Source organism: Lipomyces chichibuensis (genome assembly GCF_038497645.1).
Source record: "Lipomyces chichibuensis strain CBS 12929 unplaced genomic scaffold V1513scaffold_5, whole genome shotgun sequence".
In the NCBI taxonomy this organism is placed as follows: domain Eukaryota; kingdom Fungi; phylum Ascomycota; class Lipomycetes; order Lipomycetales; family Lipomycetaceae; genus Lipomyces; species Lipomyces chichibuensis.
Window position 1 is genome coordinate 36631 of NW_027117457.1, and position 24705 is coordinate 61335.

Below are 24705 nucleotides of genomic sequence, written 5' to 3' on the forward strand. Positions count from 1 at the left end.
TTTTGTGGAAGCTACATTAACCAAAGCACAGAGAAAATGGCCTGCCATCTATCTAAACTTCGGAACTTCGGATCTATTCCGCATTGATTCGAGCGCAGCACCCATGCACTGACGAGGATTTGGATTTGTGGACGGCTTGCGTTTGCCTGTAGAAGCCTCCGGTGATTTTAAAACGCGAAATGCATATTATTAAACGGGTCCATAATGCACTTCATGTCACATGCGTTTATTCTCTGGGCACAATCTTGTGCACGGCTATCAATGGCCAGGTAGCTTCCATAGCCCTCAGAACAAAGCCGAGGCCACGCTGAATTCTAACTTCCCTAGGATACAGTGGAACGTTTTTTCGGACCAGCAGACAATTGTGGTCTGCCCGGCAGGCGGCCGAATGGCTCAAACAAGTGGTCCATTGGCAGGTTGAAAGTTCTCTCTCAGCAAATGGCAACCACACCAGCACCGTCGGACAATCATCGAGACTTGCTGTGGTTTGTATCAGCTTGTGGTGCAACTGCTGGTAATTTAGAGATTAGGGCCAAGTATGAACTTTGAAAAGATTCCGAATTAATGCGTAGACCAATACGATTTTACATAGTAAGGAAACGATAATAGTCGCTTAGTTTTACAATGTGGGAATTTGTACTATTAATTAATACTTTGATCTTACTGTAAGCTTGAGAATACAAACTAGAGACTTAGGCAAACAGCAAAGAACATGGCAAATCAGCAAGCCAGGCAAGGATACAACTTGCAGTTTAGTAGTTGGGAGAGCAGCAATTTCTGCGCAAGCTCTGTCTTGTTCGGCTTCCAGCTCCGCTCGCTCCTTTTGAAACTGACTATCTGGGCCCAAAAAACCGTTCGTCGTCTGGCTTTTGCTCTTTCCCGCCAGGTTTGCACCGTAGACGCGCGATGCTCAATCTGCTACAGATTCATAGCTATCAATCACATCGTCCCTTGTCGACATCTAAGAGAATCCTAACGCCATTGACGTTCGCTTTGTTTTCCTTCTTGGACCACCCACTTTCGAGGCTCCTCGTTTACTTTGAAGGTGCCTCTGACCGTGCAGAAAGTCCTTCAAAACTTCCAAGTTTATGTTTCCCTTATTAATTCAATCTTCATTTGCATGAGTATATTTGCTGACAAGTTTCCAGTGATCTTTTTTAAAAATTGCATGCATTGCTTTGCGCCAGTGATAATTGAACACCGGTGTTGAAATGAATGGCTTCATCAACAGCTAGCTAAAATGTGTAAGTTATAAAGTTTATGCTAAGGTATATGGAGTAATACTAAAAAGAGAAGGACACGTCATAAGCGTTGACGATGACTGGTGACAAGTCATCATAAGAGAGCGGGGTGTGGAAGCGGCCTCATGAGCTCAGCCACCAAAGCTTAATACAGCTTATCCACACGCGACTCAGGTCCAATCAAACATCATATCATTTATAATGATAATAGTCCGTACCCAACGTAAAGATTGACGTTTACAGTCCTGCTCATATTACTTCATTAAGGGTTGTCATAAGACACATGAGCAATCTCGTGTGAGACTGCTGACACAATTACGTATGCCATATGAGCTGATCCTATACAAGAGAAGAATAGTCTGAGGGATTTTCCCTGAGTAGACTATCGTCACATAAAAGAAATACCTCATGCGACGAACCACTTCATCTCTAGGATTAGATGCAATCTAGACTATCGTATAGATCCTTGTGTATATATAGAGGTCGTAATTACCTTGGATGCGATAGTTGATTCAACGAATCAGTCTACAAAGATCCAGCAACCCTTTCACTCGAACTTTACTTTCACTCCGCTTATCAATCCTTATTCCTCATTTCAAAACACCAGCTATCTCAAGTCGAAGCAAGTGAAGTAGCAGTATCGTTCAGTAATAAGTGGAACCAATATGTACCAAGTAGTAGTTAACCGCTATTGTGTCGTTTATACATCTATAGGAACACAGCATTTGTCTCAATCGTCGATTTTGAAAAACAATTGAACCAAATAACTCAAGGTCGACTTCCAGCTATCTTTTTTCTAGATCTTAACTGCCACTCAAGTCTATTAAGTTTGGTATCTGTTTCTTTTACTGCCCCAGTGAAATTCTGAAATTTCTTTCATCAATTGAGATCAAGCGATCGTCACTTGCAGTATAACATGGTATATCTATCTCAATTAGTAAGTAGAGAGCATTTTGTGGTCACCCAGGAAGTCAAATTTTGTTGGACATCCTTTGGATCAATAATGTCCGAGACAGAATTTTTTTTAGTGGAGACCACTGCAGGAAGAGGAATTGGCACGGTGAAACACTTAAGTGTATAAAATGACCTCGTCCCCATTAACCCTCGGCAATGAGTGCAAACAAGCAAATCCAAGCCTTTCTTTCCATCATGAGCACGCCAACGCCCTTCAGCTAGGAATGAAAGGCAGACTCGTCAATTTATAGCGGCAGGCTGGAAGTGTTATATCGAGTACATGGAGCCCCAAACCATGAACCCATGCAAAATATACACAATCCTAAAGCAAAACATTTGACAAATATGGAAAGCGTACTATAACGACTACTCTGTTGTGGACGGACAGAGTTACGTCGAACGCGATGCCTAATCATGCCTAATCACGCTTTTAGAAAGTCTTGGGACTTGGTCAGACAATTATTATTGGGTCCAATAAACTCCGGGCAATCCTCTCGACTGTTTCTAATATTCCTTAAATTTGGAGTGTGTACAAATCATTAGAAAGTCAGGACGCACTGACTAGCTCCCTGTTATAACCATATGCCTTCACGGCTCTCTGGTGATCTGTAGATTCAATCTACAGCTCTCGGCTATAACTTCTTCATGCCTACGGAAATCCTTCGAATAGGAATAAAGGAATTCGTGGACGCCCATACTTCTTGTTATATACAAAGTCTTCGTCCAGTAAGCCAGACTCTGATGCATATCAATCTGGTGCCTCAAAACTTGCGAAGCACCATTCCAACGCTCTGCATGTATACGACAACATGTCAATATGGGGGACAATCTAGCCACAATGGGTAGCCCTATCAGTTCTACAGCTCTACACCATGATAACGAGATGAGCTATCTCAACATAATGCCAGGTAAAACTGGTTATTGCTATTCCAGACTTCCTATTTAAATACCTAGGTCGCTCACTGACTGGAGAAGGTACGCTTGTATCTCTCCCTGACAGGAATCATTCTGCTTCGTTAATGTAATGGTTCGACGTCTGATAGACGCTCTGACAAAAAATTTATAAAACTCGAGGTCTTCCAAGTTCATTACTTTACTACGCACATCCCTCTCCGGTTTTTTATATACATCGAGTGTAGAGAAAGCATAGCCCTCACAGCTCTTCTATCTATATCATATTAAGTTATAAAACAGTGACATGCCATGTGAAAACAGTGTGACTAACGGAATACGCCAACGCTAAATAGAGACGACGACTCTCGCTTCTGAGGTGGCAACCGTCAACACTACAGCTCGCGTGTAGCGCCTTTTGCCCTTTATGACCTTCGTGCCGGTCACTAGTCGTAATTCCTCTCCATGTATTGTGTTACTATCGGGTTGATAGCATGAAGCCGCCTTAGGGACCCGAACTTGAACAGTTACTGAGTATCGCTACATTTCAGCGTCCTGAACGAAATCGGAAACTCGACAATTAAAAAAATTAGGACTTGGACGGCTTGGAAATGACATTATAGGAAATATTGACATGAATAAGTGCATCGGCTATGACAGTTAATTATGTTTATCATACATGCACAAACTCTACAATGAGACTACTTGGATTCGTACATGGAGATCTCTACCGGCCCATTTGGTGGCACGCAATATTTTACGACCGTCTTTGAAGGCTATTCCCGCTATGTAGTTATTTATTTTTTATAAGACCAATTCGGACGCTACAAGTTCAATGAAGCATCTGAGGATGACGAATAGCCAAATTTGGTCAGAAAAGTAGGCATATTACGCACTGACAATTGTGTGAAATACGCCACGGCAAAGCTGGAAGGCATATCCCAAACAAGAGGTATTGAGCATCGGACCACCTTGCCCAACACGACACACAGGATGAAGTCACTGAAGGATACAATCGCAAAATCGTCGGAAGGGTGTTAGCAGATTGATAGGCGGAGACGAAAAATTTTTGTCAACTGCGTGGTCAATGTCCGCAATTTTTTAAAGTCGTAAGTTAAACAATGGTTGTGCCACAGCAAAAGCATTACACAATTTACAGTTTGGAAATGTGATACTGACAGTTGTAATTGCTTTTATGTAGCATGTACTGGTCGGAGATCTTCTTTCTCGTATGTACATTTGTGCCTGAACGGCAGTTTTCTGTCCCTGCAGCGGTCTCCAATTGAAACGTTTTTCCAATTCTGTGTCAGACATTAGTTGATCCAACGATTTCCAACACAATTCATGACGAGCACACTTTTGAAATGATGTTCTACTTAGCAGACATGGATGACTTAAAGTCTGCAGTAGAGCAAATGTGTCTAGGACAATTAGCCGACTGAAGTTTCAAGAGCGAGAAGCGTGTTGGTAAACATTTGAATCAATGAATGTCTGAAAAAGCAAGCAGAGAAGTCGTTTCAAGTCGGGAGTTGGGAAGGCGCCGGCACGGAGAACTGGCTGTGCCGGTTGCCGGAACCTTAAAACGGGTCCAGGCACAAAATGGTTCATAAAATAAAAGCGTCCCCGCTATTTCATACAACTCCACGAAGAAGTTCAGACTTCAGAACTATGGATACGAAGCAAGCATTCTTGCGCAGGAAAAGACAAAAGACTCTTCCACAATTCTGGCATCATTCATTAATACCGTGCAGTGTGTCGTCGATTTTTCCATTGATTTTGGACAGACGCTGTAAATACGGCCGCACAAGTTATGTAGTACGCTCCAAAGGTCTCATTGAACGGGGCATACTCCACAAATTATGATCCTGCATGGCCCTTGCCATTGGCGCAGCCATACTGTTGTCTAATCTCTTGCATATGCTCAGCCAAGGATTGGTGTCCCGGATCGTTATCAAGTGATCGTCATGTGCGGACTTACTGATATATTAGTATCCAACTCAAATCTATTTCGATGTAATGGCGCGGCTAGCTATAAGTTAAGTCCTAAGTTCAAGATCAATCGACAGCCTAACAAGAACATCGATTGCTCCGACCCAGCTCCGAATCCAAAAAATACCAGTTTCTGTCTTTGGGTTGCGCACGAATGCCTCAGGTATGCTCAAAGTAACAGCAGCGGAAAGCTGACGCGACATTCATTAGTTTGATTGATACCATATCGTCGGCGACTAAACGAGATATCTATCCGACAGTATGAGTGTAAGGACTGCTAATGGCGATTGTATACAGAGTATTCTAAGCAAATAGATGGGTGCTACCTAACTGGAACATCAGGCCCTCACAGGGCAGCTAAATCCCTTTAATGACGAGGGTGCGACCGATACACGATTTAGTCGATCGACGACGAATGCCCCTGCGGAGGCAGCAGTGGCATTATGTTAGCTGCTATGGACTCAGATTAGTGATTTACTTCATGTCTGATACGCTTGTAGAGGGTCTTGTGCATATAACGAACGGTATTCGAATTGCCTTTCGCGAATACTGTGGACGCCGCATTGCAGTCAGATTCTGACGCGGCTGGCCCCAACGTATGAAACAACACCTTTAGCCGGCCCTAAATTGGAAAGTAGATGTTGTCATGAACTGGCGTAACGGGCAGTAGTTTGCCTTGGGCATATGCCTTTGGAATGGAAAGCTACTACGTAAACGGAATGATAGAATGCAAACTTCTTCTGATATTTTTGCATTTGGAGTTACGATTGTCAGGACGTCTGCTGAATTATATTATTTGTGCAAAATTGTATGTGGACGCTAGTTTGCATGCAGATAGCTCCACAGAACTTGTTCTGATACGACCGGAGACGTAGAGATCGGATATCTCGCGCTTCGACCAACAGCGTACGAGCAAGAGGGTGATAGTCATAGTTATCCACAAAAGCTCGAGTACATACAGTTTTATTTATAATATTTGTCTATCCAACATTATAACCCGAAATGCCTTGCATTCGTTCCGCTCCGCTAAGCCGCAGATGCTTTCGGTAAATCCGCTCTTCTCGTTGGCTTAGATCGACTATATTCTTGGCCCAGCGGTAACAAACCTTGTCGCACTTTCTCTAGCCTTGCCTGTTCTAATGGATTTGAAAAGATGTTATATCCACGGATATCAAGTCGCTGCATAAGTGGTCCTATGCGCTTGACCTTTTTCCACTCTTCGGGATGCACCGTAGTCGCCCATTCTTCGACCTCCTTTCGCATATCTTCAGATTCAATATAATTGTACAACACACCAATAGCGTCTCCTGCTGTTACTGAAGCATCTTCGCTGGAATCTGGCGTGCGTTCTGGAAGAGCTAGGTTAAATATGTGCCTTGCAATCTGAAAGGCTCGGTCAAACGCTTTTGCTTCGCAGTGAGCGGCAATATAATATTTGAAATGCTCTGCCGTGAGAGGGACGGGATACTTCTTAAATTCATCCCACAACATGTCCGCGTACCCAGCGCCTGTGTGACTTGCCACCTTCAAAAGAAGTCCCAATGTCTCCGTATTAGGCTGATGAATAATCTCCGTAGGATGTGCAGCAGCGTTAAGACGAACCTGTTGCCAGAGGGAGTATGAAAGATAATCATGGCTAGACGGTGAGCATGCCTCCAGCATTGCATTAAATAGCTCAATATCAGGGTCAATATTCAAGTCAACCTTGTAACAATGGAACAGCTCATTGATACCAGCCACGAAATTGCGACGTGCAAATTGGCGAAATACGAGCGCGTACATGTCCCTCAGTGGCGGAGTGTCAGTGGCTTTCCGAACATGTCTAAAGAGTTCCAGTGTTGCTTCGCAGTAATCCAATTCACAGAAATGGCGCATAATTGGAAGGTAAGATTCGTAACTAGGAATGAAGTGTGAATGGATGCAGCCATAAAGCATCCAAGCGGCGTCGCCTGTATAAGCGTTTAACACAGCTCGGTGTAGTAGGTCATAGAGTTCTGGAAATGCATCTGGCATATACTTATATGAGTCGCCCATTTCCTCGTTCAGTAGGTCCCTTAAATTTCCTACTTCTCCATGATCCACAAAGGCTTTCGCCATTGCCAGTCGAGTTGGGTAATCGACGCTATTAACGTAAAGTCTCACCGCAATATACATCTCAACCAGCACATCGGCATTAAAGTCCTCCGCAGTAGCTATTCCCTCTAGCATGACAAAGAGAGCTTTCATGTCATCATTTTGAAAATGCCACGTTAAGCCTTCACTCACTCCGCGCTTAAATACTGCAACTGCTTCTGACGGTTTTCCCGACCGCACTCGATCTCGGACACGTAAGCCCACAGCAGTTGTATCCAATTTCACGCTGTACAATTCATAGAGACTAAAAACTGCGTTACGGAAGTCTTCTGCTGATCTCCCAACCTGCGACGCTCGCATGACACCGTTGAGGGTAGCAGTATCCGTCTCGAACTGATAACTATTCATTTGTTGAAGAAGTTCATTAATTTTGGACACTTCTTGTAAGTTATATGTGACCCACTGCGCCAGAACCTGCCAAGACTCGCCCTCTAAATGAGGGAGCATCGCGTCGTCTCTAAAATACAACGCTATTCGCTCCGCAGAAGTAGCATTGCCGGACACAATACATGCAGTCAGATATGAACGGTAAAGAGACTGGTTATCGATTATATCGAACGCCGGAACTTCATTCTCATCAAATAACACCTTCTTAGCATGCGCCATGAAGGAGACAGACTGCTCGGCTTCATAATCCTTCACGACGTACCGAAACAACAGCTCATACGTATCAAGGTTTGGTTGTAGGACTTCTTTTGTATTCTGTCGAAACATTACCTGATTGTAGATGGCCCATATATTTCGTTGGTCATTCTCGATAGCTGCTTGTAGGATGACGTTGAACGCACCAATGTCCATAAAACTCGTCTGAAATAGACGAGATACCAAGACTTCTTGAACCTTTTCATCTGAGACGTTGTTGATAATCGAAACCAATGCAACTGCCATATTCTCGTCTACTGACTGTAATATCCGAAGAAGTTCATTATATGCAATCAACATCTCCTTGTCTGCCTTATTTCGTGAGAGCAGCAAGACAAAAAGCATAAACTGTTCTTGAGCATCCTTGTCTTCAGTCGTCATCATCTTCATCAGTCCTTGGTACACTTTCCGTCCAAGCTCGACATGATACTGCGACGACACTTCGTATCGTACGATAAGCTGCAACAATTTCTTCAGTTCGTTCTGGTTAAAGTACTGTCGTGGAATGTCTGCTAGATGGACAACCTCCGTCTCCTCAGATTCCGCAGTATTCCCAATTTTCCGCGTATACAGAAAATTCCATGCCTCATTAATTAGACGCACATGGACAACCGGTAGTTCGTCCCTCTCCAGCCGCGATAGCAGGTCGTCCACTGCGGCTTTCAGTTGCGATTCGATGTCCTCTAGTTCACTACTATCTTCGCTCTCCGCCTTGACTTTCCGAATTAAATTGCTCAACAGCTGTAGGCTTTCCCATTCAGTATCAGGTTCGTATCCCTCACGGACTTCAGAGTTCCGCCGCGTCTCCCACAGGCCGTCATTGGTGTTCCTCCCTGAAAAAAGGCGCTTGAATATCCTTAGAAGCCAACCGTCATTGGAGTACCTCCTAGCATCTCTACCTGTGCTATCAAATGGTGGTGGCTCTGAATTCTTAGATGTGGCATAGTGACGAGATACTATAGTTGGCGAGCTGATTTGGGATCTAGTAAGGGAATATTGTAGAGACTTTCGAACAGACGAATATCTCGTATGACCAAAATTGGAACGGGAAACATGCGGTGAATGTCGCAAGTCAAGGCATTCGGAATAGTATACCGTCCTTCTCGATGCTGCAATTCCGTTCCTCACTGTAGGCATTGCGGAGACTACCTGTCTGCATGTTAAAATAGATGACTTGCTACTCCCGACTAACGACATACTTTGTACATCAATGGGAACTGCTCGCTAGAGTTATCACACTCCACCACTCAATTGCGCAATAATAACTGCGGTTTCCAGAATCGTTGTAATCCAGCTGCAAAACTTCGGATTGTGGGTGAGAGAGGGTACAGGCGAAATCAGACTCCCAACTGGGAGAAAGCAAAAACTTTAACTTCTTTGGATGGTTGCACGAACTAATAATTGCCATTTACGCAAGGCTATGTACACCAGATATCGCATTTGACGGGCATCGATGATCGTTACATCTTATAACCGTTAGTACCCATGTCAAAGGCTTTGGAAATCATCAATGCGGACATTCAGTCATCTATAGAAGCCTCAACCTTCAGGCTTAGACAAAGTCCTCGAATTTGTGTCTTTTGCAAAGAGGAGTATGGAAAGTACTCTTGCCCGCGGTGCGGACAGCTATATTGCTCATTAGCATGTTACCAGTCTAGAGCGCATCAGACGTGCTCTTCTTCCTTTTACTGTGATAACTCGCAGGATACAACGCGAGCAGCCGTTACGGAAGTTGAATCGGCTGAGTTGTCGGCAATCGAGAAGAGGCGACTCCTGGAACTCGTCAATGAATATGAAATAGAGGCTCAAGAACGGCCGTTAGGCGACTTTGAACAAATAGTGAACAAGCCGTCTGAACTGAAATCTCAATCTGCCGACATCGCTTGTCCACATGTTGACGACGAAGATGAACAACAAAGTAGCGGCAGCGAGGGTGAACAGGAGAGGTGGAGACAAGATCTTGAACGTCGACTCACGGATTTAGATCTAGAATCTGCGGAATTTGAAGAGATTTGGACAAGACTTACTCTTCGCGAACAGGCAGACTTCATAAGGCTTGCTCAGGAGCATGAACGACATGCTGATGAGGAATTGTAGGAGCATGATGTAGCATAGAGCGTTAAATGCAAGCAGATCAAACTTGGTATACATTACTAACATTGACATATATGTGGGTATTCAAAAGCACTGGAAAATTATGCCTGACCTAAACCTGTTTTGAAAACATGTCGGAGGCAATCATCTAATCTGCACGGCGCATTCTATAGAAGATTAAATTCTCGAGCAGCGTCGTGCGAATTGCTCGGCGGATTAAATTGATTTAATAGAAAGACAACTGTCAGCCTTAATGCACCCAGCACAATGCTGAACTAGTTATTCTATGTCAGCACATCACATTAATAATCATACAGCGTTCCGTATAGATCTTGCTTTGTTACAGTTTTCTTGCGCGATTTGGACACAAAATATTGCTCTCGAGATTCGCTTCTTGATGCTCGTGGTTTCTCGCGCTTAACTACATCAAACGCCTTCCGTAACCGGCGTTCCAGGTCGACGTCTTCTGCTCCAGAATAAAATTTGCATATGAAGTGGCCCCCTGCCTTCAAAGTATCGAGTGCAAATGCTAGTGCTGAATTGCATAGATCCTGCTAATGCGTCAGATTCTCCATTAGAACACTAGAAAGCAACTTTGAATACCATGCTCAGAGTATGGTCTCGAAACGAATTTCCAGAAGTATTGGCCATCCTATTGACACGGTTATTCAATGACTTGACCGAAACATGGGGCAATATTCTGACATGTCGCTTAACACCACATCAACAACAGGGACACCGCTTATCTGTCCTACTGCGTTGGTATTTGCTGACTGCTTTGCATTGTTCATGACCTCGTGACTACATGCAGATAGCTCTAAATCACTATAGCCGACCTTGTCCCTTGCCGCTCGTAAGCTAATGTGACCTACTGGACTTTCCAGGAAGTCTTCTGACAAATATGCTTTAATTGCTCTTTGTGTTTCAATATGAAGGAAGTTTCCTTGAATTGCCATTACCCCTGGAGGTGGAGCGCACGGGAGGATGTCTATTCCAACTATTCGTCCTTTATGGCCTGTCCGGTCGATTGCTACTTGGGTCCACGATCCTGGTGCAAAGCCCTTGTGTTCATTAATATTCTAAAGAATCAAATATGTTAATAAGCATTTGACGAACCAAATCCACCACAGTCTGTCCTTGGTGAAAAATATGATGATTGTGGTCAATCTACCGGCTTGTTAGGTCTAGTTTATTGGCCTTCAATGGCAATTTTAGTGAGATACCTCTAATAGCTTGAATGCTGCTCGACTTTTCAAATTTCGAAGAGTAGCCTCTCGCGAGTACGGATCTTTTTGCTGCCGCCGAGTCCACCTCTCGGAGCTTCCAGAACTTGCACAACGAATGATCCCATGAAAAACTGACGGTGTCGAACGGCTGGGGAGCACACGGAGCCCACAATAGCTCTCCATGACGATAAGGTCGTGTGTAGCCGCTTATGTGCATATTTTTCTGAGAGTGTGCGAATGAGGTGTTACTAAGTAACCCTAATCCTTCAGAATCCCTAAACCGCAGTTGCATCATCTTCTAACAGTATCAGCGGATACAAATCGGAGTAGAGTAATATTTAATGTCTAGTCATGGCCCCAGATCCTAACCATCCAACGGTTCTGGTTACTGGAGCTACGGGACTGCTAGGAAGAGAGATCGTCAAGAAGTTTCAAGACTATGGTTCGAAGTGGAATGTTGTTGGGACCGGTATGTGTTCGGAATCAGTGTTCCTTGATCGGATGAAGTTGTTTATACGCTCTGTAGGATTGTCTCGATCTTCTCCACCAACTGTTTTTCTTGATTTAACTAACAGTGATCAAGTGGCTCAATTTATAAGGACAACAGTGTACTACTGCACAATAATTTACTCGTCCACTTATGGCGTCCAGTACTAATTCATTTAGGCCGTCTATTGTAATTCACTCGGCTGCGGAGCGAAGGCCAGATGTTGCAGCTAAGAATCCGGAGAAGGTTGTAGAGCTTAACGTAATGGTCACTAAGTTCTTGGCTGAATTAACGGCCGAGATGGGCATTCCATTTATTTACATATCCACCGGTGAATGGCTTGTACTTTGTATCTTGTTTTCTTTAGCTAACACAAGTTGTCAGACTATGTATTCGATGGAACATGTCCGCCATATGAGCCTTATGACGAGCCTAAGTATGACTACGATTAAATATACTTATGGTATCATGAACTAATAAACGAAGGCCTACAAATCTTTATGGTATCACAAAGCGCAACGGAGAATTGGAGTGCTTGAAACATAACAAAAAATCTCTGATCTTCCGGATACCTGTAAGTCACCATACAACGTTATTGCGAAACGTTGCTGACGGTCCATATTTTGCTAATTCAGGTTTTGTAAGATAAAGTCGTTCCTTGCATTAAATGTGTATTCCAATCTGTGTAGGTACGGAGAAGTTGAAAAGACATCGGAGTCTGCCATCAACGCTCTCGTCGACATTACGTTGGTGAGTAGTTTGACGGTAAAATCATTTGGGAGAAGCTAACGAATAGAATGTCAATCGCGAAAGAGAAGTTGAGATGGATAACTGGCAGATTCGTTATCCAACGTATATTTCTTCTTCAGATATATAATATGCTGCATCATTAGTTGACGCGTACTCTAGCAATACGCAAGATGTCGGTCGTGTATTAAGAGACCTAGCGGATCTCATTCTCAGCGGAAAGAAAGAGGTCCCATCTATTCTGCATTTCAGTGCCACTCAAAAATACACGAAGTAAGGCAATAGGATTTGCATTTCGAACTAGTATTCAGGTCTGATAATAATTTCCAATTAGATACGAGATTTGCCGGATTTTGGGAGAGCTACTCGGTGTCCCTACAAGTCACTTGAAGGAGGTAGACGCAGTCAGTAAAGCTGACAGTAGCGTTATGAGGCCCCATGATTGCTGTTTGTCCAACAAGAGATTGATGGAATTAGGAATTGATTCTAGTACTATCGACTTTGTTACATGGTGGAAAAAATATTTACTTCCTGCCCGCCGCTAGCTGCGTATATTTCGCAATAGCCCTTTCTTTGTCATCTATCAAGATAACTTGTGATATAAATACATTTGTTCTTGCTGAAATTTCTGTAGTATTAGTACGAGCAGCCTTTACTCTCCGTTTCTTGAAAATTACGATGTATACCAGAAATCAAGAAAAACGTATGCCCTTCGATAATTCAGACTCACTTGATTTCTGATAAATCCCAGCCTTCCTCTACCTGTAGCCTAGGTCTTCCCATTGTGTGGCGTCACCTTCGAACCTCAGTGGCTTCTCAAAATCTCGAAGACCGGCTTCGTCTGCAGGCAAAAAATTTAAATCATTCGGTATATACTCATTATCCGGATTATTAAATATTCCGTTTAGTTTCCGTTCCATGCTAGTCATTCCGCCGTTGTCTCTTGGATAGTGATAATCCGCTATAATACTGCCGTCGTTGAGAATGTCGCGCAGAGCAATGAGGTCTAACTCCTCATAATCATCAGGAATAAACGGCAACTCTATCAAAAAAAGGTTAGCCCTAGAGCACTCGCTAAAATAGATAATTTTACCTTCGCCTCGTGGTGGCATGTACTCAATATCAGGGAAATCGTCGTCTGCAATGGACTCGACAGATGTTATTGTAGTCTCCTTTGTGATTACTGGCTTGATTGCCGGCTTGACACGGCGTCGGCCTGACGTCTGCTTGGCAATAGTCTTTTGTGGTTTTGTCTGCATAGTCCTAGCATTCGTATCTTTGCCACCTAATGGAATACGTTTCTCTGTTCGCTTAATTAGTACCGTATGGTTGTGATAATCAAATATCACAACTACCATTAGGAGTCTTAAATGGAGACTTGGATTTTGTTCCTCCTTCTGCAATGGATGCTTTCCCGGTAGGATACGTATTATTGTTTTCCTTCGTCTTTGCTGCGAACGGTGTTCTCACGGTGCCGGCCCTTTTCGAGAATGGCGTTTTTGGTGCTGCCTTCAGCGGACCGGTATGTCCGACTGTATGGTTCTCTTTGTCCAGGAATATCGTAGTCATGCATTCAATTGATCCAAATACAGTAACTGCTTGTGACGCGTTGGCTGGATACGGGATCTACTGAGAATAAGTAGCGCTGTTATCTTTGATCCAAGTCACTGAGAGAGTGTGTTTACAGACACATTGTCCGGGTAATTTGTGTTATAAACGACTTGACCGAACAACGTGGAAAAACCCTTCTATAAATGCATAGCAATGCAATTTTAATATCAGCTAAACTGGCTTAAATGCCCTATTCTAATAAATTTTCGAATATGACAGTCAATAGTGGCAGTGGTAAGTCTTTCACTATACTGAAGGGAAAGATCTGATTTCCTGTACTGCCGTTTCCAGGACAACGGCTGAGGTTGGATCCAGCGCGGTGGCCCCTTTTTCACTGACTGTTAGGCAACGTGCCAACCTCGAGATTTTACTACAGTTACGTCCGCGAGCCTCCTTAGTCAGGTGTCTCCTATCACCGCCTTGCTATCATCCAACTTTCCACACCACTGCAATTATCTTAGTTGCTAGGTTTGACGGTTTCCAACTTAAGTTTCTTACTATAATCTAAATTCACAATGTCTATGATGGACAAGCTCAAGGAGGTAGGGAGATTACGCGTCGCTCGCCCGATCCGTGGGCACGTCTCTTCGGAACCATTTTGGTTTTTATCAGTTACTGAGTCGGTTGCTAATCTGGCATATTTTGCCCAATAGAGAATCAACACTCTCCGATTGGAAGCTGAAGGCGCTCAGGACAAGGCTGACGAGGCTCAGTCGCGTGTCAAGCTGCTGGAGCAGGACCTCCTTTCGAAGGAGCAGGAGATCGCGTCTTTGAACCACAAGAACACCTTACTCGAGGAGGAAGTCGAGAAGTTAGAGAAGCAGTTGGCTGAAGCTAAGGCTGCTGCTGAAGATGGCGCTGCTCATGGTACGGCCAATGAGTCTCTGACTCGGAAGATAAGCCAGCTCGAGGAAGAGTTGGAAGTGGCAGACAGGAACTTACGGGAAACGACTGAGAAGTATGACTGATTTAATGGTAACAGTTGTCGGAGAGAGTATCTAATAGATATGTTTAGGTTGCGTGTTACTGATGTCAAGGCCGAGCAGTACGAGCGCAAGGTATCGAGTCTTGAGGTGGACTGTGATGCATGGGAGAAGAAATACGAAGAGATGTCCGCTAAGTACAACGAAGCGAAGGCTGAACTTGAGGAGATAAATAAGCAGCTTGAGTCATTCTAAACGAAATTATCTTTATGCCGAAATTGATGTGTGTGATTTATATATAGGCTGTCATTAGGAGAGGCTATTTATGAGGACTCGTTCGTTACGTGCAGTTTTAAGTTATTATATGAAGTATATACGACTGAATGTGTATTGTTGATCCATTACAATGTGCCATGTGCCGTTCGTTGACTGTAGCAAAGTGAGCCTATTCGCTGACTGTCCTTTTTTGCTCTTAAATTGGTCAGTACGATGGTTAACCGCATTAAATAATACTATAATACAATCCATATGCATTTGTTCGAACGCCGTTATATACACATTTGGAGTACATGAAATGTCCATTACCAATATCGACCGATAATCACTTGCCCAACGGAAAATATGCCTCACATCGAGTTTTCCACTATTCCATTGCTTAACTTCTATCGCTGTCTAAGAGATCATCCAAATATACGCTTGGCACGCGTTGACCTTGCTGTGGCACGGCAAGACTCGGTTCTGCGCGTAGAATTGCACCTGGACTCGGCGCTCGGTGATTCTGTGGAACTGAGGAGTATCTCACAGACAGACTAGCGCTTGATGACGCACCATTATTCACGCCATAATAACCAGAAGGAAGATACGTCGAGCTTCTATTTGTACCTAATCCCGACAAGGCATTGCCTATAGGCGCCGACATGCCCATAGCACCAGCAGTAGGCGAATAGAACGTCGACGTATTAAAGGATGGACCGGTCCGTGGCATACCAATATCGTCATATGCACTGATGGGCCTAGCATTATTTATGGCACGACCAGTTGACGTAAGCTGATCAAGCGACAACGCACTACCAGCACCGGTAGCGTAAAAAGCCCCTGCTTTTTGCCGCTTGCTGCCAAAAAAACCGCCTCGTCCAGACGGAGTGCCGGTGCCTTTGGGTTCAGAGGTATATGCCGCGGAGGAAGCCTTGAGAGATTTATGCAATGAATAAGCAACCAGTCCTCGCCATCCTAGAATCGCAAGCGCAATCCCACCAATAACAGATCCAACTGCAATAAAAACTGTGCCTTCGGGCGCATTGGACTCCTTCGAAAATGGGTTGTTATTGGTAACTGGAATGATCGGTGTCGGGTAGGTAGAGGTGGAAGATGCTGTCGTGCTCAAATGTGGTAAAGGGGGATTGCTGGTTGTACCATCATTGAGAGCATTGGTATTTGTGATGCGAACCGCGGGGGAAGGAGCTGTTGTCGTAGAAAGGACTGCCGCAGTATCTGAAATTGTAGTAGAAACTGTCGAGGTTTCTGTAGAGGACTCGACAGCAGAAGACTGGGTGGATATCTTGCTGTGTACGTTACTTGTCGAGGTAACCGACGTGTCCGAACTGGCGACTGTAGTTGATGCGTCCACTCCGGATGACGATGACGCGAGAGCGCGTCCGCACAGGCAGACAAATAACAGTATAACCAAGATTAATCGTCCCATAGCTTTATGTTGTTTTCGAAGGCTGTATTTGTCACCAAGGCTAGTTATCAATTGATACAAGGTTCCTCCAACTTCTGTGCGCTAGAGGGACTTACTTTCTCGTAAAGACTGATCCAAATCAAAATTAGCTGCCGCTACAGTATACAGTAATAAATCAGTGGAAGATGCCGCCGTAGAGTGAAGGACTCACTACTCGATGTAAACAAGATGCCTAATTAATTTTGTACCCAGTTTTGCGAGCCACGGGAACTATTTTTGGCCTGTGAACCTTCGATTAGAGACAGAGAACATAAGTGCGATTGGGTTCAACTATTACATCAGCAGGGCATGAATACATGCTGCTAGTCACTAGGGTTTCAGCAGTATGACGGTGCCTTGTGCCTGTCGAGCGCCTACATGTCTATTAAACAGAGCGCAGACGGATAAGGTGCTAAAGTAACAAATTTACGGCGTCGGCCGCTTGCCCAAGCTCGTGCAGTCGTCGCTCGAAAGGTTTTGACTACTCGTTCCTGTCTTGCACCAAAGTTGTTCTCCTTTGCCGGTAAGATATCAATTAATCATGCCCGAGGTGTCCGTGACATTGCCTTTCGAGTACATTAAGACGCCTGCGGTTGCGCTTGCACCGCCTTCAGAAACTTCGTGCGATGTGCGGACGACCGCTTATCCTGCCATCAAGAACGCACCTTTGCCTGTTGAGGGATCCAGCTCGAAGCATTTCAACAACAAAGTCTTGCTGGCACTGCTTTTCTTTATTCCATATTACTTCACCAAAAAGTTTCATGGCGGATTCAAAACGTTTGTCTTCTTTTTCATTATTCTTGCAATTCCAATCCTGGCAGTTTTCTGGACCGTAGCGTCCAGTTTCTCACCCAGACTGAACAACAAGGGTAAGCTACCTAATAGAGGCGTTGAGCACTATCTCGAGTTCCACGATGAGCAGGACAAGCTAAAGTACTCCGGCTCCAACAAAATTCCAATGGAAACCTTCCATGAGCTTTATTTCGATAGTAAAGTTTCGTTCAAAGGCGACGCTCTCGATGTCCTAGAGTATAGACACGACTGGGCCAGCTTTCGTTTCACCATTTCGCTGTATAAGTATTTCTTGACTGGAATGATTCCTGAAGTAATCATGCACACACGATCACAAGGTTGGTAGTCTTTATAATACATGTCGAGCATTCTTCTCACTTTCTTTGATAGATGAAGAGCAGGTTCGGGGCCATTATGACCGTGGTGACGATTTCTACGGTTGGTTCCTCGGTCCACGCATGATTTACACATCTGGTATTGTAAGCGATATCAGCCGAGAGGAAACGTTAGAGGAATTGCAGGACAACAAACTTCGAGTTGTCTGCGAGAAACTGCAATTGAAGTCTGGTGAGAAACTTCTTGACCTTGGCTGTGGCTGGGGTACTCTTGCGAATTTTGCGTCCACTCAGTATGGTGCTCATGTTACGGGTATCACCCTTGGTAAAAACCAGACAAAGTGGGGAAACGCCCGTCTGGCAGAGTCTGGTATTTCCTCTGACCAGAGTAAGATCTTGTGTTTGGACTACCGTGACACCCCATTACCTGCTACTGGCAAATACGACAAGATCTCTTGCCTTGAGATGGCCGAGCACGTCGGCGTCCGCAAATTTCATACGTTCTTGACTCAAGTCTACAACATGCTTGAAGACGACGGTATTTTTATTCTCCAGATTGCAGGTCTCCGCAAGTACTGGCAGTATGAAGATCTTATCTGGGGTTTATTCATGAACAAATACATCTTTCCAGGTGCGGACGCCTCGACTCCCCTTGGCTTTGTCATTGACCGGCTGGAAGGAGCTGGCTTTGAGATTGCAAGTGTTGATACCATTGGGGTTCACTACTCCGCTACGCTTTGGCGTTGGTACAGAAATTGGATCGGAAACAGGGAGAAAGTTGAAGCTAAATATGGGAAGAGATGGTACAGGATCTGGGAGTATGTTCATCGTCATCACTGACAGTTTAGTGCGTACGCTAATTTATACAGATACTTCTTGGCATATTCGACTATCGTATCTCGCCAGGGTGGCGCTAGCTGCTTCCAGATTGTTCTACGCAAGAATCTCAACGCTTACCATCGTGTGGAAGATATAGCATCCCAGTTCGGTCTCAAAGTCCCCCAGCCTCCTGCTGGCAATAAGTGGGTTAAGGAGTAGGTTAGTAGTCCTGTAAAGATAGAGATTGGCATTACCATGGTCATATATAAAATAGGCGGCGACGGTTGTAGATGTATGAAAATGATATGAGGTACATGTAAGTAATGTTTAAAGCTTGAGGTTGTGTAGTCATGTGGTTGCTTTGTAGGATATACCTAAACTCTTCAATATTACACTTTAATCCCTCAAATAACTATAGCATAGCGAATACTTTTAACCAATCCCAGTTCCAAGCATGATACAAAAGAACACTATAATACACGAAACCCAATCGCCAAAAATCATGTAATGTGAAATAGATTTCGAATACATGCAGAATTCGTTGATGGCGCTAAAAAGCGTCTGGTAGGCGCTCTACAACATACGAATGTGAGCCCACACTTAGAATCGGAACACCAGGAATTTTTCGTATTCGCCGCTTCAGATCAGCATCATTGGTCGCCACAATGTAACATTTATGCTATTAATGTTCATTAGCTTTGCGGTCTCTTCAGGACGGGTCGTATCGCAGTCGGATGATACATACCTGCATCACTCTCGCTACCAAGCAGTCATCGGCATATGTTCCGTTATGAGAACACTTTACGCGTTCTATCTGTTCATCTCTGGCAATCCGCAGTGCAATACGATAGCGAGGTCCAAGTTTCTCCAGTTCCGCCATCACGCAATCTGTGATCATTGGGATGCACTTAGCATAAAGTGCGTCCATCATACCCCGAAATATATCAATTTTCTTTCGAATACTGAAATTTATAAAGTTTGTGTCAATAAGAACCTGGTAAGGAGGCGAGAGCGATTGGTTGAATTGGAAGAACAGTGCTGAGGATATTTGCGGACTAGCACTTATTAGCAGAGAATAAAATGTAGTTACTTAGATCGCAGCAGCATACATCTCTTTTACCAACTCAGGATCCTTTTTCTTCGCAAGTTCTGTAGACTTGGTTGGCGAACTCCTACGATTAAACCGTTAGCCAAAAGCAATCAACATCAGACCCCACAGTCACTTACTTCTTCACCTCTTTGCTAGACATCACCCGCTTAACAGCAGCGAATTTCCTCGTTTTCTTAGCTTTCCCCATACTGAATAATTTGTAGATTGTTAGTCGTAGCCAGAAGACCAAGGTATACCTGTTTGAAGTCGAACTCTGTGGTTGAGGAAAAAGTTATCTAACTATCTTAACCCTAGCCGTAACCCATCCGTGAGGGGATGATAACTTAAGGTTTTATATTAAACGCATCTAAAAAGTTTACGTTCTCAAGGTCAAGGCTTCAGAGTTGCCCCGATTTCAATTATTTCCATATACATTTAATATAGCCTAGTCGACCTAATTTAATAATCATTCGTCTTAATACTTTGTATCGTAAGTGTGTAACTACCACTTGTCCACTTCCTCGAAGATAGCGCCTCAATGCAATAATAACATTGAGTTAATTGAACCAACTCCATCACTCCAACTGGTTAGCTTCAAGTTCAACTTTTTTTAAAGATTGACTTTAAAATATCCTCTAGAGAATATTAGTGAGCAGAACCAAGTCGTTTGCAATCTCAAATTGTCGTCCGCATCCGCAAATGATACAGCCGTAGTAATTAATTGTGTAAACTTTAATGGAAGTTTTAGTTTGGGAGAGTTTTGCGGTATTTGCCACTCATTTGCTCGAATATGCCATAATGTTTATTGCTCACTCAGTAACCTTTGTCGCGCTCGAGAGATATCAACGGTATATTATTATATGCAGGGCATTGATTACACTCATAGTTCATACCTTGATCTAGTTGATGCGTAATCACTTTTCCATCCTCGATACAATAACACTCGATGCAAGAGTGATCTGAAATCAGACTTTATACAAATATGGCGACTTCTCAGCTTCTTCCACTAGGTGCGTTTAAAGTGATCTGTGCGATGGCGTATTCATAATGTCTGTTTTAATGGCATTGACGAGCTGCAAAATATCACTTATGTGTTAGGCATAGGCTAATATTCTTTGCTTGCCAGAGCTCGTGGACAAGTGCGTGGGTTCCAGAATTTGGGTGGTTATGAAGACCGACCGAGGTGCGTCAATTGATTTAATTTGCAGGATATGATTTCTGCATACATTCTTGTTTTCAGGCGTTGTATTCCGATGCAAGGATAGGTCTAATGAATAATGGAAATAGAATTCAGTGGCACTCTTCTGGGGTTTGACGATTTTGTCAGTATGTTAAATTTGTTTGTACTGCTTCAACGCTGGCAGTTCTAACAAGACTTGAAGATATGGTTCTAGAAGATGTCACCGAATAGTACGTAACGAGTTCTATGTTTTGCTATGAGGGTCGTCGGCTTTCATGATAGGAACAAGGCTTGAGGACTGCATGCTGACTTTAACAAAGTGACAATCTTGGTAATCAGACTCATCTAGAGAAAATTCTACTAAACGGCAATAATATTTGCATGGTATGTTCCTTATTATAGAGCAGTTCGATTGGAGTTGTGGGCTAAATTTGAGCTAGTTGATTCCTGGAGGTGAGCCTGGAGGCGAAGCGGGCTCGGAGTAGGTAGTTAGAAGATTTGCAACCATAAAAAAAATATGTTACGCGAGTGCAACATAGTTGCAATTACGGGTCTATTCACTGGATATGCCAAGAAGGCGAGGTATTAAGATGTACAATAGCTTTTTACAAAATGATGGCAGAGTGCTGCCATGAGCTTTCTAGAAACGGATGACAGTGCGCGATTGAATTAACAGTATGTACATAACTACAATGCAAAGCCACAAAGCCAGCATACATACTTTTAACTTGATTGTCACCGGGCACCGCCACCACCATTGAAAGGCGTCCAGGGAAAGAGCACGCCTCCAAATCCGAAGTGCTGGACAACTGGAAATTTACCTAGTACTTCCGCATTGTACATTCTTAGCAAGCCTGTATGCACTTTGCTCCAAGACGGCACTCCCGAAATATCGTACAGTACTGGGGAATGCTCAAAGAAGGGACCTTTTTTGACCTGCTATTCAGTTAGATAGCCGCATGTCAGCACGTAAGACGCGCATACCTCATAAATAAAAGCAATGGCACTAAAATAGATATTCACATCCATTTGGTCAGACACAACAGTTCGGTTCATGACTGCGCCAGGACGCGGCATTCCGTATTTTGTATAGTCGCTCTCCTTCCTCTTCGTCGTGGGCGGCAGCATCGAACCTGGACGGTCCGTCGCACCTGTACCTTCTTTTACTGCCTCGTACTTCTCTTGAATTCCACGCAATTGTGCTGCACCAATGATGTACGGTAGATGGAAATGGTCGTCTAGACCCCAGACACCATGGCTTCCTGCAGGTTCGAGATTATATTGTCGCACGACTTTCCTAATAACTTGGAAATATCGCGAAAAAATCCACAATATATCTTTACCAGTAATATCACCCGTCTCATCCGATTCGGCAACGTCGTTCGACGAACGCGATGCATCTCGTAAAGCACCTAGAAACAAACAACCACCAAAGAAAGCCAAAAAGCTGAGCTCGTGACCGGTTCCGAAATCCAGTCTCTGAAACGAACCAAGTGCTCCCATGAAGTACCCTTGCAGTTCAATTTTGGCTTCCACTGAGACATCCGCTCTGTGAAGCATGTCTGTGATCAATGTGCCTACCGCATTCTCGACAGCCGAAAACCAAGTCTTGTAAGCCGGGTTGCCGAAACGACGGGGCCCAGTTATTGGCGGTATGACTTCTGCTAGTTCGTCTAGTTTGTCTAATATTGCGAGGATGCCGGATATACCTGGAGAGAAGCCATCTGCAGATTTTGGTGTTGGAACTGCTGACACAGCTGAGGAGATAAAGGAGAGCAAGAACTGTATGCGCGCATAAGCGGCAGTAGATGCGAAGTACGTGAGATCGTCGGTAGTGTGTATTCGTTTCTCGAGAGATTTGAAATGCAAATGCGAGTGTGTCCGAGGTGCGAATACAATCTTAGCTATTCGAGGTGGATGAATTCTTTCTAAACCCTGAGGAGGGTAGTGCGTACCAATCGCCAATGCATCATTCTGCGGAGGTGTTGATCGCGCTGGAGGAGTAGAAAAGTCCATCACAGTTTATGTGAATATCCGATAGTCGCTAATAAAAACTTCCAGTTGATTTTGTACAGCATAGGGTGGGAAGTGATTGAAATCAAATTGCTGTAGCTAACGCGCCGCACGCCTGTTGCGCTGACGTCAGAACTTCTTTGTTTATAGGGTCCAGGCATGAAGCGGCAGAAATGCTTCTAATGGTATATTACACCTCTCGAACCATTGCTACCGAACATTGAAGCGTATTGTCATGCCAGAGTTTGAATTCCGTATACGACGTTGCGATAATGCGCTTGCAATACTGCTGCGCGTACATTCGCCAGGAACAAACAAAGGTCATCCTAAGGCGTCTCGCAATGCAATCCGCCATCTGGTGACTGGCATTCAGGCCAGTATTTCATGATTCAAGAAAAATGGAGCTCAATGTCGAAACCCTAACAGAGAGGAAGATCATTGTATTCTCACGGGTGATGTGTAGTGCTGCAAAGCTAACTGTACACAAAACTGGGCTGGATCTGAATGAGCTGATGTTCATCCCAGCACTCCCGCCATTACTGTTTTTTATACCCGCACCGTTTAATATATTATTAGACTTATGATAGCCGAATCCGCTGCGCACCATGGCAGGAGAATATCTCAAACGACCACGTCAGGCCGATGAGGACAACGAGACGACTATGCAGATACAAGGGCACGTTCCGCGACAAGGATACACACCATCCAGGGCGATTTGGAAATATAATCTGGACCTCGAAAATTTCGACGCCACTGAGAACGGTCGATGCCGGGAGGCCGGTGCTGACGATATAGAATCTGAAGAGCTTTATATTACCGAGGAGTTTGGTGTCAAACGATTAAGACTGGACGATTTGGACAGTGACATTGCAGATGAATCGCCGTCTACCGACTCAACCGGTGGAGGAGATATTGGGGATTTGTACGACTCCGGTATTGATGAAGGAATATCGTACGCGCCAGGAGTGCAGCACGCCCCAGCGCAGTCGCCGGAAGCGATAGAGATCGACCGAGGCAGCAATCAGGACTGGCAAGATTCGATTTTTAGCAATGACACCGAGTATTCTGAGGCCACGCAGATGCTGGACGCGATCGCCCCATTCCTGCAGCGTATGCAGGATGACATGTCGACTAATACCCTCATGCTTATGGAGGACTTCCGCCGGATCGGAATTTCCTCGACAGCAGCACACAGGGGCGAGTCGACCGACATATGGTCATTGTGGCAGGCCGGAGATAATGTCATGCAGCGGCTGGAAGCGGTGGCGGATGACTACGTTGCCTTTGTGGATTGTTTTGTGAAGCGGGAGATGCGAGAATATGCGGAACTGATCAAGTGTTATTTGGGCAAATATCGGCAGCATTCAGCAGTATAAGTACTAACCGATTAATATTATATTATATTTGCGATATAAAGTTTAAATTTTGAAGTACCACTCCTACGTTAAATGTCATTAATCCCCCACATGCAGTATATTATGTGTATGAAACGTAGTGAATAGTAGTGAATCCGTAAACAAGAATTAACTGATGACGTCACTAGGCAACAGTTGAGCAGCAAGGCTGCGCACTTGATTTGTCAGACTAAAAGTCAATAAGCTCTTTAAGAGATGTCATACAATGGGCTTTAAGCTAACGCACCTGCCCGTGCCTCTAATTTCCCGCTGCAAGCCCCGACCATTTAGGCACTCGATATTATGATTTATGAATATTATTTGTGCTGTGCTCTGCATTATTTCTCTGTAAATTGTCAAAATGCTGTGATATATCATATAGAAATCGTTCGCTTTTGTGTCCATTCTGAGCTAATGCTGTGAG

At 44.1% G+C, this 24705-nt stretch overlaps 12 protein-coding genes across 12 annotated transcripts; 6 read left to right on the top strand and 6 right to left on the bottom strand.

The window, feature by feature from the left end:
• Positions 1-5856: 5856 nt before the first annotated feature.
• Positions 5857-9236, bottom strand: V1513DRAFT_438721 (uncharacterized protein). Its single transcript, XM_066897097.1, has 2 exons — positions 9050-9236; positions 5857-8999 (listed from the first exon to the last, which is right to left on the bottom strand). The coding sequence occupies exons 1-2, from the start codon at positions 9056-9058 to the stop codon at positions 6102-6104; spliced, it is 2907 nt and encodes a 968-aa protein (XP_066755229.1). The 5' UTR covers positions 9059-9236; the 3' UTR covers positions 5857-6101.
• V1513DRAFT_438723 (uncharacterized protein) lies at positions 9150-9995 on the top strand. Its single transcript, XM_066897098.1, has one exon. The coding sequence runs from the start codon at positions 9336-9338 to the stop codon at positions 9945-9947; it is 612 nt and encodes a 203-aa protein (XP_066755230.1). The 5' UTR covers positions 9150-9335; the 3' UTR covers positions 9948-9995.
• V1513DRAFT_438724 (FtsJ-like methyltransferase-domain-containing protein) lies at positions 9978-11497 on the bottom strand. The gene is made up of 5 exons (XM_066897099.1): positions 11168-11497; positions 11061-11111; positions 10650-11005; positions 10548-10596; positions 9978-10495 (listed from the first exon to the last, which is right to left on the bottom strand). Exons 1-5 carry the CDS (start codon positions 11351-11353, stop codon positions 10247-10249), a joined length of 891 nt encoding a protein of 296 aa, XP_066755231.1. The 5' UTR covers positions 11354-11497; the 3' UTR covers positions 9978-10246.
• On the top strand, positions 11403-13028 carry V1513DRAFT_477616 (uncharacterized protein). Its single transcript, XM_066900247.1, has 9 exons — positions 11403-11639; positions 11697-11778; positions 11837-11988; positions 12042-12093; positions 12144-12231; positions 12303-12407; positions 12454-12509; positions 12567-12677; positions 12739-13028. Exons 1-9 carry the CDS (start codon positions 11522-11524, stop codon positions 12947-12949), a joined length of 975 nt encoding a protein of 324 aa, XP_066755232.1. The 5' UTR covers positions 11403-11521; the 3' UTR covers positions 12950-13028.
• V1513DRAFT_438739 (uncharacterized protein) lies at positions 12869-14048 on the bottom strand. Its single transcript, XM_066897100.1, has 3 exons — positions 13760-14048; positions 13498-13707; positions 12869-13446 (listed from the first exon to the last, which is right to left on the bottom strand). Exons 1-3 carry the CDS (start codon positions 13971-13973, stop codon positions 13163-13165), a joined length of 708 nt encoding a protein of 235 aa, XP_066755233.1. The 5' UTR covers positions 13974-14048; the 3' UTR covers positions 12869-13162.
• Positions 14049-14392: 344 nt separating this feature from the next.
• V1513DRAFT_483143 (tropomyosin) lies at positions 14393-15487 on the top strand. The gene is made up of 3 exons (XM_066900409.1): positions 14393-14557; positions 14669-14973; positions 15031-15487. The coding sequence occupies exons 1-3, from the start codon at positions 14531-14533 to the stop codon at positions 15191-15193; spliced, it is 495 nt and encodes a 164-aa protein (XP_066755234.1). The 5' UTR covers positions 14393-14530; the 3' UTR covers positions 15194-15487.
• On the bottom strand, positions 15351-17011 carry V1513DRAFT_395406 (uncharacterized protein). The gene is made up of 2 exons (XM_066895365.1): positions 16736-17011; positions 15351-16680 (listed from the first exon to the last, which is right to left on the bottom strand). Exon 2 carries the CDS (start codon positions 16638-16640, stop codon positions 15594-15596), a length of 1047 nt encoding a protein of 348 aa, XP_066755235.1. The 5' UTR covers positions 16641-16680; positions 16736-17011; the 3' UTR covers positions 15351-15593.
• A 20-nt stretch (positions 17012-17031) lies between these two features.
• Positions 17032-19011, top strand: V1513DRAFT_410355 (S-adenosyl-L-methionine-dependent methyltransferase). Its single transcript, XM_066895705.1, has 3 exons — positions 17032-17788; positions 17841-18603; positions 18655-19011. Exons 1-3 carry the CDS (start codon positions 17200-17202, stop codon positions 18821-18823), a joined length of 1521 nt encoding a protein of 506 aa, XP_066755236.1. The 5' UTR covers positions 17032-17199; the 3' UTR covers positions 18824-19011.
• V1513DRAFT_462580 (Fcf1-domain-containing protein) lies at positions 18957-19967 on the bottom strand. Its single transcript, XM_066899938.1, has 4 exons — positions 19832-19967; positions 19714-19776; positions 19350-19659; positions 18957-19283 (listed from the first exon to the last, which is right to left on the bottom strand). Exons 1-4 carry the CDS (start codon positions 19900-19902, stop codon positions 19155-19157), a joined length of 573 nt encoding a protein of 190 aa, XP_066755237.1. The 5' UTR covers positions 19903-19967; the 3' UTR covers positions 18957-19154.
• A 470-nt stretch (positions 19968-20437) lies between these two features.
• V1513DRAFT_245962 (uncharacterized protein) lies at positions 20438-21586 on the top strand. Its single transcript, XM_066894461.1, has 8 exons — positions 20438-20459; positions 20512-20542; positions 20598-20704; positions 20821-20877; positions 20982-21020; positions 21077-21104; positions 21195-21258; positions 21315-21586. The coding sequence occupies exons 3-8, from the start codon at positions 20677-20679 to the stop codon at positions 21357-21359; spliced, it is 261 nt and encodes an 86-aa protein (XP_066755238.1). The 5' UTR covers positions 20438-20459; positions 20512-20542; positions 20598-20676; the 3' UTR covers positions 21360-21586.
• Positions 21423-23059, bottom strand: V1513DRAFT_438753 (Phosphotyrosyl phosphatase activator). Its single transcript, XM_066897101.1, has 2 exons — positions 21859-23059; positions 21423-21810 (listed from the first exon to the last, which is right to left on the bottom strand). The coding sequence occupies exons 1-2, from the start codon at positions 22888-22890 to the stop codon at positions 21610-21612; spliced, it is 1233 nt and encodes a 410-aa protein (XP_066755239.1). The 5' UTR covers positions 22891-23059; the 3' UTR covers positions 21423-21609.
• On the top strand, positions 22998-24303 carry V1513DRAFT_438754 (uncharacterized protein). Its single transcript, XM_066897102.1, has one exon. It carries the CDS (start codon positions 23493-23495, stop codon positions 24261-24263), a length of 771 nt encoding a protein of 256 aa, XP_066755240.1. The 5' UTR covers positions 22998-23492; the 3' UTR covers positions 24264-24303.
• Positions 24304-24705: the final 402 nt, after the last annotated feature.